General features: G+C 45.5%; 1 protein-coding gene across 4 annotated transcripts in view; it reads left to right on the plus strand.

Moving 5' to 3' along the window:
• The window catches only part of LOC310659382 (complement component C6-like), a 31,876-nt gene extending 21,378 nt beyond the window's left edge, over positions 1–10,498 (plus strand). For all 4 annotated transcript variants that reach the window (XM_083402741.1, XM_083402740.1, XM_083402739.1 and 1 more), the window contains 7 exons: positions 547–718; positions 1,477–1,588; positions 3,246–3,378; positions 3,668–3,859; positions 5,406–5,496; positions 6,287–6,528; positions 8,143–10,498. In XM_083402741.1, coding sequence (XP_083258867.1) covers positions 547–718; positions 1,477–1,588; positions 3,246–3,378; positions 3,668–3,859; positions 5,406–5,496; positions 6,287–6,528; positions 8,143–8,318 — 1,118 coding nt within the window. In that variant the 3' untranslated portion in view covers positions 8,319–10,498. The remainder of the gene's footprint in view (positions 1–546; positions 719–1,476; positions 1,589–3,245; positions 3,379–3,667; positions 3,860–5,405; positions 5,497–6,286; positions 6,529–8,142) is intronic.
• The last annotated feature ends 2 nt before the right edge of the window (positions 10,499–10,500 follow it).

A 10,500-nucleotide genomic window follows, 5' to 3' on the forward strand; every position in this document is an offset into this window, starting at 1 on the left:
GAACCTAGGTTCAATGAGTGACGAGCAAGGGGAGATATTCCATCAGGACATGAAAGAGATGGAGACCAGGTATCAGGGTCGCTGGGACGCAGTCATGATGGCTGACTACTGTTGGACTCTGAAGAGAGACCTCCCTGCTGCTGAGCATTCCAGGAGTTCCAAAAAAAGGAAGTTCAAGGCCTGAAGTTTGAAAAATGGTGAAGCAACATGCAATTTACGTGTACTTACCTTTATCAATGCCCACCAATCAGTTTACAGTAAACCTGACCTGATGGAGAGAAACGGATGCCATTTCCTGATTCAGCAGTGCAAAAATACCCTAAATCAGTTGTAGAAATCTAGACAACATTCAAAAAGTAAAAAATTGTTGCCCAGTGTTATTATTGTTGTTGTTGTTTTAATTTATTATTATTATTATTATTATTATTATTATTATTATTATTAGCGCTGGGCATAGGCGTGTGTTGCTCTCACCTTGTGTAACATTTCAGTGAAACTTCTGGTTATTCCAGGCTTGTTAGGGGTTTCTCTCCTCGTCTGTTTCAGTTGCCGTGGATGGTCACTGGAACTGCTGGTCTCAATGGAGTCCTTGTAATGCTGCCCATAAGAGATACAGAACCCGCGAGTGTGACAATCCTTCACCGCTAAATGGAGGGAAACCATGTGAAGGTGAACGGGCCCTAGAGGAAGAATGCTACCTCTCCATATTTGCTGACAAGTAAGAGTGAACTAGACGGGCTAATTGTGGGAAGGGCTGAAGCTCCATTGATTTCCATTTGTCAGGATTCTGCAGTTTCCCTATTTGCAGAATTTCAGTGAAAATGGAGCCAGGAGTGGAAATTGCCAATGCTCACTTAATTGTTCCATGTCTAGGATAGAAATAAATCTGGTGCATATGATTGGTTTTGTTGCTACTTTCATTCCACAAACAATACATCATTTAATACACACACAATTTGCATCGTGTCTCCTTTGCATTGAAATGAAAAGGTAGAATAATGTAATGATAATGCCAGTTACATAATCCACATAATTAATTAAGTTAGATAAGTCAGCCACAGCAGGCAGCGAGGCAAACAATGTAGTCTTTGGCAGAAGATGATCTATAGTGGAACGGAAACAGTGCTGTATGTGACAAATAAAGAGACAATGGAAAATGATGCCTTTTTACATCTCAGATTCGATCCCTGGTATCTCCAGACAGGGCTCCAGAACCCTGAAAAGCGATTGCTCCTCAGTGAAGACAGTATTCTTATGTCCACCCAAATCTCTGAGAAGTGAGAGGATTTTTTTGGCAGGAAGCACCTACCTTGTTTTTGGTTTCCTCGGAATGAAGGTTACTGGAGACTGGTGTCTTTGTGACAATTACTTAAATTAATATTTAAGAACATGGAAGAGCCCTAGAGTCTTTTTGGTGGTTCTGGTAAGCAGTAAGCAAATAAAGTTTGCACGAATTCAGTGGTTCTTTTCTTCTAGGGGGGCCTTGTGTCTCAACGATGGTGACGAGAAAAAGGAGAGGGATATTTTGGTTGAGCAGCCTGAATCTGGATGCCTCAAACCAGACCCTCCAGAACATGGGTTCATCAGGGTGAGTGTTGGAGCTTGTCTCTCTCTAAATGGGTAAAAGCCTTTATCACAATGCCTAGCTTGCTCTTGATCCTGTCTTCAGCAAAGAGATGGCCTGAGAGGCCTCTGAAGGGCCCCTTAGTGGACCAGTTCGGGATTTCTCATCCATGTTGGGGGCAGGACCAGCAGTGTTCCATGAGCAGCTGAGAGCTGCCATTTTAATTTCCCACAGTTCTTCAGAATTGGATAGAGAAAAAGCTTTTCTCCCTCTCTCATAACTCTAGAACTCCTGGACATCCAATGAATGTTGGGAGATGTAGGACAGATAAAAGGAAGTCCTTCTTCATGCAATACATAGTCAAACTGTGGACCTCACTCCCACAGGAGGCCCTGGTGTCCACCAACTTGGATGGTGCTAGAAGAGGGTTAGACAAATGGAGGATGAGGCTATCAATGGCTGCTAACCATGCTGTCTACCTCCAAGGTCAAAGGTATTGTGCTTCTGTGAACTAGTTGCTGGAAACCTCAGGAGGAGAGAGTGTTCTTGTGCTCTGGTTCTGCTTGTGAGCTTCCTGAGGGTATCTAGTTGGCCACTGTGAGAACAGGCTCTGACCTCATCCAGCAGACTCTTCATTACATCATTGCAACTGTCATTCTGCCTTTAAGATAGACTCATAGAACTGTAGAGTTGGAAGGGACTCAGAGGATCATCTAGGTGTCAGGGGTCCAAGTTCTCAGCTTGATAACACAGTAAGCATAGCTAATTAAAAAGGGAGGATTTATTGCAAAAACAAACAGATTGCTCTGGACGGCTCTAACAAAGCCTCTGGCACCATTACTCAAGATGACCCTTCTGAAGACTGCTTCCGGTGTGACCAGAAGCAACTGAACTTTTGCTTCTTAAGTCTTTTGTTTTGCTTCCTGTCTTGCAGCTCTCCCATTTGCCGAGTCCTTGGACTTAGTGTGTCAGCCTCTTCCCCATTCTCTGAGAGGCTGTCTCTTAACTCTTTCCCGCCTGTTTGTGCTTCCAGCAAGCTTTTGGCAGCCTTCTAGCCTGATCTCCATTACTGTCTTATCAGCTTGCACGTCAAGGTCAGGAGGAGCTGGAGTATGCAGCTGCTGGCTCTCCTCTGTCTGACTAACATCAAAGCAGCCTCTCTGTTCCTGGCTGTTTTGCAGTTAGCTGCAAACTTTTGCTCAGAGCTGGCTCATTCCTGACACTAGGTCACCCCCCTGCCATGCAGGAGTATGCAGCTGTCCCATACAGGGATCAACCTTGGTATCAGCACCACACTATAACCAACTGGGCTGTCCAGGAGGAGATAAAACATTAATGTTTTTGAGATTAGATTATCAGACTAGGATTTGGGAGATCCTCCTGGGAATTCCCACTCAGTCATGGAGCCCACTAGAACCATTAGCTTACTTTCAGCCTAACCTACTTTACAGGGTTGCTGCACAGATAAAGGAACAGTGGAGAACTTTTTGGATACACTAGCTTCCCTGGGAGTACTTGTGTAGAAGGATGGGATGGCATTTGCCCAAATAAATAGAAGAGCTAGTGATACCCTTAAGAAAGGTTCTGTGGAAGAGCTTTCGTGTTACCAATTCAAGTTGTGATTCCAAAACTTTTAAAAACTTGTTCACCGAGTCAAACCAATTCTCCCTGTTGATTTCAGAATGAAAAGAACTATTATGCTGTTGGCGAACAAGCTGAAGTTGTCTGTTTGAGTGGATACAACCTTGTGGGGTATCAGTTCTTTCTCTGCCTACCAGATCAAACGTGGGCACAGAGGCCTGTCGATTGCCGGCGTAAGAGCCAGAAAAACCCTTGCCAGATAGAACGATTCCCCCCTCCTCCCATTGTGTGACCTTTTGTGAGTTCTCCCAACCCCTGCAAAGCCAATTTACGGGGAGGAGGAGAAGGGGGAAAGCCCCATTGTGTTAGTGGGGCTTGTTGCTCTCGCTTCTGCTACTGCAACTGTTTAGTTGGAACTGGAGCAAAGGGATAACTAAACATATGAGTGGATCTTTAATTGCACGTTTAACCTGCAGGCTTTTTATAACAAGATGCTTATTTTATTATTTTATTTTGCTACAGCATCCTCTTGTCTCAGACCATCAGCGTCTCCTAGTGTATCCATTTCTCCATTTAAAAGTGACTACAGCATTGGAGAAACCATCCAACTTAGCTGCCCTGCAACCTATATCCTAAGTGGCCACAGACAATACACTTGTGGGAAAGGCCCATCCTGGAAGCCTCCTGTTTGGAGCCTGCTCACCTGTGAGAAAGGTAAAAGGAAGCAAGTTGATTCTATGTGGTTCAGTGGCTAATAGTCTGCCAGACCAGGACTGGGGAGGTGCAGGTTCAAATTCACATGTAGCTATGAAGCTCACTGGTTGACCATGGGTCAGTCATTGCTTCTCAGTCTTTGCAGGGTTGTTGTGAAGATAAAAGTGCATGACTACATATGTCATGTCATGTTGTGCGGATGCCTGATTATCATCTTCCAAAGCAACTACTCTATTCTGAACTTAAAAATGGTAAGTGTAATGCTGGTGGTCAACAAAAGAGACTCAAAGACTCTTTCAAGGCAAATCTTAAAAAAAAGAAGTAGTATAAACACTGACAACTGGAAAACAATGGCCTGTGAGCGCTCCACTTGGAGAACAACCTTTACCAAAGGCGTCATGGACTTTGAAGATGCTCAAACTCACAACGAAAGGGAGAAACACGCTAAGGGAAACCCTCACCATGATCAACTCCCACCCGGAAGCCTATCTCCCCACTTGGAAGGACGTGTGGATCCAGAATTGGCCTCCATAGTCACTTAAGGACTCATTGTTAAAATCATATTTATAGAAGACAATCTTACTTCGCTATGAGGAAGAAGAAGAAGAAGAAGAAGAAGAAGAAGAAGAAGAAGAAGAAGAAGAAGAAGAATGGTGCCTTGAGCTCTCTAGGAGCAGGGAGAAATAAAAATGCAGCAAATAAATAAATGGACACCCACCAAACCCCTTTTTACGCACCTCTCTGATATCTGTGGGGACACGGGTGGTGCTGTGGGTTAAACCACAGAGCCTAGGACATGCCGATCAAAAGGTCAGTGGTTCAAATCCCTGCGACAGGGTGAGCTCCCGTTGCTCGGTCCCTGCTCCTGCCCACCTAGCAGTTCGGAAGCATGTCAAAGTGCAAGGAGATAAATAGGTACCGCTCCGGCGGGAAGGTAAACGGCGTTTCCGTGCGCTGCTCTGGTTCGCCAGAAGCGGCTTAGTCATGCTGGCCACATGACCCGGGAGCTGTACGCTGGCTCCCTCAGCCAATAAAGCAAGATGAGCACCGCAACCCCAGAGTCGTCCATGACTGGACCTAATGGTCAGGGGTCCCTTTACCTTACTGATATAGTATGTCCTTCTTTCCAGTCCTGCCTTGTGACTTTAGGCTTCATTGCCGCTGTGCTCCCTTGCTTCTAATATATCAGTTCTCTGTATGCGTCTCTTCAAAGCCTTCTTCTCTCATTTCATACCACATTCAAACTTAATCCTTTCAAGTCTCTATGTCTGCCAATGCTCAATGCAGGCAAAGGACTGCAGCTCTGTGGCTGAGCATCTGCCTTGCCTGCGCAAGGTCCCAGGTTCAATCCTTGGCAAGTCCAGGGAGACACCTCTACCTGAAAACCTGGAGAGCTATTGCCAGTCAGTGCAAACAGTATTACGCTAGATAGACCTAAGGCCTGACTCAGCATAAAATAGCTTCATATGTTATCTTATCTGCAATAGGATTTGTGTTTCCGAGCCCCATGAAAATCATGATTTGCTGGTTGTTGTTTCCCCCCCAGATGGTCACTCTCAAGCTCAAGGCAGTTGCAGGCCAGGCCAAAAGCAGGCTGGATCCCAGTGTGTGTGCCTGTCGCCAACAGAGGACTGTGGGTAAGGAAAGCTTCATCCCCTCCCCACCCACATGTAAGATGTTGAAATATGTATAGCTCTAAACTTCTTTAGCTGGAGTGGGAAGTTTCATTGAGATTTCAAGGCTTGTGGGATTCCCCATATATATGTAAATAAAGAAGCAGACAATAGCTATTAAGCAGCATGACAGAGGTGTTGATGCAAACACACATTTCTTTTGTTCCACTGTCATCCTTGGTCAAATAAGTTTTTGAAACACTACCCTGCTGCCCCCCACCCAAAAAGAAAACCCACGACAAAACCTGTTTGGCAAGAGATTACTGTACTCAAAGCGAGCAACAATGCTTCTCATGTACCTCTTTCAGCACTCTGAAGAACAAACAAAGCATCATCTGCCTCCATGTCAGATTTATGTTGGTCTCATAAAGCTGTCTGATAAGCCTAGGGACATTCCAGACTTTAGATTCATTGTCTCCTTGAATCACTCCAATGTGCTGAGCAGGCTTCAGGTTATTTACAATCAACTGTTCTACAGTCCCCCTTTAAAGATGATGGAACCTAGGCTGCCCATCCATCCATCCATCCATCCATCCATCCATCCATCAGAGACTGGTTCATTCGGGCAAACAGGGCACTGCCCCACTAACCTCAACCTGCCCTCTTTTTTGCAACCAATTCAGAAGGTGGCACTAGCTGTCAGGTTCCTCCTTTTTGTTGTGCAGAGGGAGGAATATGGGGACAAAACTAGAATTAGCTTCTCCTTTCACTCCTCCTACTGTCCACTAAATTCTTTCTCTTTGTGCTTTCGCAGACACTACTCTGAAGATGTTTGTGTCCTGGATGCAGCTTCTGAGCAAACCCTTACAAAGCCCAGCTGTCAGTACTTGGCAGAAAAATGCCTCGCAGAGGATTCGCTCCATTTCCTGCATGCTGGCCCTTGCCTCAGTGACACTGACTTGTGGTGGGCCAAGGAAAGGGCCAAAATGTCTGCAAACAGCGTAAAGAAAGAACCTTGCAGCTACGACACATGCTATGATTGGGAGAGCTGCCTGGGTAAGCATGACTCCTCAGTCCTGCAGTGGCTCTGGGGTAATGCTCAGCACTGTGGTCGCACTTGCAGCAATTACAGTTGCATCTTTAGTCAATTAATTTGATTAACTGATTAAAACAGAGGTGAGAACCTTTTTGGCTCCATGGGCCAAACCTGGGTTTTAGCAGGAGTTTCCATGGCATGGAATTCAGCCAAACTGAGCAGCGCTGGCATAGCTCAGCTGGTGGATTATGAGACTCTTAATCTCATGTTCATGGGTTCAAGCTGGGCAAGAGATTGGACTCCTTTGGGCAGGGGCTGGATTCAATGACCCTCATGGTCCCTTCCAGGTCAACAATTCTGTGATTCTATTATTTAACCCCCTGCTCATCAGCTGATGAGTGAGGGGTTAAATTCTGCTCATTTGGCTGCCCGGGAACAGAGGTGTATACAGCCAACCCACCCTCACGGCCGTCAGAGGATGTCACTAGTGATGTCAGTTGATGGGTGGGTGGGTGTGGTTTGGAGAAATGGTTCCGTGGGCTAATGTGGACTGGCCCACAGACTTGGAGGTTCCCCACCCCAGATTATAGGTTCCTATACCAACTAAGCTGCAGCAAGCACCCAACACGGCCAACTGCCAATGCCAGCCATGGCCAATAGAGGAAAAGAACGTTATCCGTCTTGGAAATCCCAGGGTGGTCGCAGTACAGCTGTGATCCCCTTCGAGCTCCCTACACACAGTCGAAAGCTCCATCTTGTACAAACAGCAGCAGCTGGGAAAGTACTGTTTGTTTTATGAAAACGATCTGGTATATTTCTGAGTGCGTGCCTGTGCTAAGAAGTGAAATCCCCGTGGGATTGTTTGTTCAAGCATTATTGTGCAACGAGGGAGAAACAACCATGGCTTTTCCCGTAAGGTTATGAAATGTTTCTTGGCTGGCCTGTTGCACCGACCAGTTCAGCCAAGAAAGGGAAGGACAATGGCTGTGTGGAGAGAGGTCAGAATGAGGCTGGCCTGTGAAAGAGAATCAACTCTTTTCTTTGAAGTATAAATAAGCTAACACAAGTTAGTACATTGATTCTCAGTGGGTGAGTTGAGCACATCTCCAGAAGACCAGGAAAAGAAGACACCTTTTTAATTTTTGACCTGGCAGCTCCTAATGTCAGGAGTTGTGAACTTCCTAGGGAACCTTCGTAGCTTAGTGGTAGAGCATCTGCTTTGCATGCAGAAGGTGCCAGGTTCAATCCCAAGCACCTCAAAGTTGGGCTGGAAGAGACTCCAGCCAGACGCTGTATTTCTGTCTTGCTTCTGTAATATTTTCAGCCTTTAACATGCCAATATGGTGTAGTGGTTAAGAGCGGTGGACTCATAATCTGGTGAACCGGGTTTGATTCCCCGCTCCTCCACATGCAGCTGCTGGGTGACCTTGGTCTAGTCACACTTCTCTGAAGTCTCTCAGCCCCACTCACCTTACAGAGTGTTTGTTGTGGGGGAGGAAGAAGGGAAAGGAGAATGTTAGCCGCTTTGAGACGCCTTCGGGTAGTGATAAAGCAGGATATCAAATCCAAACTCTTCCTCTTCTTCTTCTCTGGGTACCATTTGAGTGAAAGAAAAACCTGTTTCTCTCTTGCAGAGACGCACAATACCTGTTTCTGCCTGATCCCTAGCCAGTGCCCGCCAAGTGAGGAGCACCTCTTCTGCCTCAACGTTCGGCACAGAAGGATGACAGCCAACCTCTGCACACTGGGGGCCATGAAATGCTCCAAAATGAACTTTGAAGTAGTGCATGAAGGACGCTGCTTGGACTAAGAGCCTTTGAGAGTCACTGCTGGGTTCGCAGCTTGCGTGGCTGCATTTGTTCTGGGCCTCTACATGCAGCTTGGATTTCAAAGACTGAGCTTTCCAATTCAGGGCTATTTCTTCTCACAGCCCAAATGCCCATGGGGGTTCAAGGCCACACCAATCCTGCTTTCCATTAGCTGACTTTCTCTGGCCGTGCATAGAGTGTCCTTCCTTTGAAAGAAGGCAGCTTCTCTACTTACAAGATGCACACAGTCTTAGTGTGGAGTGCCTTTCCTCTCACAAGAAGCCGCTTTATGAAAATCCCATGACAGTGCCTCTCAACATGATCAGAATGCTAAAATATAGAAAATAAAGATAAAAATATTGACTAGTAAGAATTGAGTAAAATTAGGGACAGAGGGCAGTGTCAACCTGAGGCATTTTGCTGTCAGAAGTGGGTCACAACTGATGCCTCCCTACTACAGTTTTATAAACTGTTACTTCACTCTTCAGACACTAGGTTTTGCCTTCTTGCCTTCTATCCCCTTCATACTGCCTCCGGGAGGATGCTGCTTCAACTGCTGCATGTCAGAGCCGGCCCTACCAGTTGGCAAAGGTATCCCTCTATGAGTCTAGAGACAGCTGACATAAGCTGGCAATCTATTCCAGGGGACAGGACCCTCAGGCTCAGGGCCTTTCTGTCTCTCCTCAGACCACCCCACTCATTGGCTCTGCCTTGCACCCCCTTTGAGTGTTTTTGCCTCACTGTAAGATCAGTGGTCGGGTTGAGCACATATTCTGCATGCCGAATGTCCAGGTTTGACACTCATCATCTCCAATGGAATGAATGTCAGGACGTAGGTTTGGGAAAGGCCTTGGAGAGTCACCACCTACTGAAGTGAGCAAGACTGGGCTAGACAGCCCAATAGCACGACTTGCTCTAAGGCAGCTCCACAAATTCACAAGGTTGCCGCTGGCTTTCCCTCAGCTGCTTCCTTGATCCTCAGATGCAGGGCCGGATTTAGGTTTGGTGAGCCCCTAAGCTACTGAAGATAATGGGGCCCTTTATATGTCCAGCTGTCCTTTGTCAACAACAAATTGTCGCTGTTTTTTGTGTTGAATATATGCTATATGGTAATTTATGGTCATAATATATATCTAAAGCCATTTCCACATAACAAAATAGGAGCCTACACAAAATAAAACACTTTTGCTGTATGTAGGATTTATTTTATTTCTTTTTATCTTATATTTTGAAAATGTACATCCAGTTGTTGTTTTCTTTAATTTTTTGGGGGGCCCCAAGAGAATGGGGCCCTAAGCTATAGCTTGTTTAGCTTATACATAAATCCAGCACTGCTCAGATGTGAGGAATGTTGTATTTGTTTTCCTGCTTATAATGCCACTACTTCTGTCCTATGTTCTAATATTCCTTTCACACAACAGAACCTGTTGCATGCTGTGGCTTTTTGACCGGCATGTCACACTAAATTTCACTCACACCAGGGGGCGTGGTGTGGCCCAACAATGGAAGCCTTTGGGCAATGCCTCTATTCCCCTGCCCTTTCCACACATGCCTGCTTCTCTCTTCACTCACGAAAAGGACAGGAAAGAACAGCATGCCAGTATATACCACCCCGAATTCCATCATATTTACTCCTTTAATTTACTAGGCTAATGAGGTTGCAAACAGATTATTTCCAGAACCAGTTAACAAGAAAATAAGCACTAAATTTCCATTAGATTCTCAGAAGTGACTCTTACATTGTGTGAAAGATCAAATGCAATATGGAAATTGAATGTGGGGAAATGGAATGAGCTGCCATGTGAATGCAGCCTTAGATGTAAATTTGACTTCAGAAGCCAATCAAGAGTGTAGGAGGCCACACTCCAGATATGTCTGGATGATGCAAGCTTTCCTCAGCTTCAGAGAACTTCCCTGGGAAGTCCAGAGCTTCAGAAAATGGCAGTTTTAGGACTATTATGTAATTCTGGTTTCACACTGGTGCATATTGTGATGGTTAGAATCCTGTCTAATCTTGGGGGCTATTTTGTAGTACAATATGTATTTGCCTATTGCCTCGCCATTCTGTGTTCAGCATTGATTGACCACAACCTCGAGTCTGCTTGACATACATTTGGGGAATAAAGTTTCTGTTCTGTTAAAACTTAACTAATACAAATAAACGTCTCATCAGAAAGGCCAACC

Source organism: Podarcis tiliguerta (genome assembly GCF_965153285.1).
Source record: "Podarcis tiliguerta genome assembly, chromosome: 11".
In the NCBI taxonomy this organism is placed as follows: domain Eukaryota; kingdom Metazoa; phylum Chordata; class Lepidosauria; order Squamata; family Lacertidae; genus Podarcis; species Podarcis tiliguerta.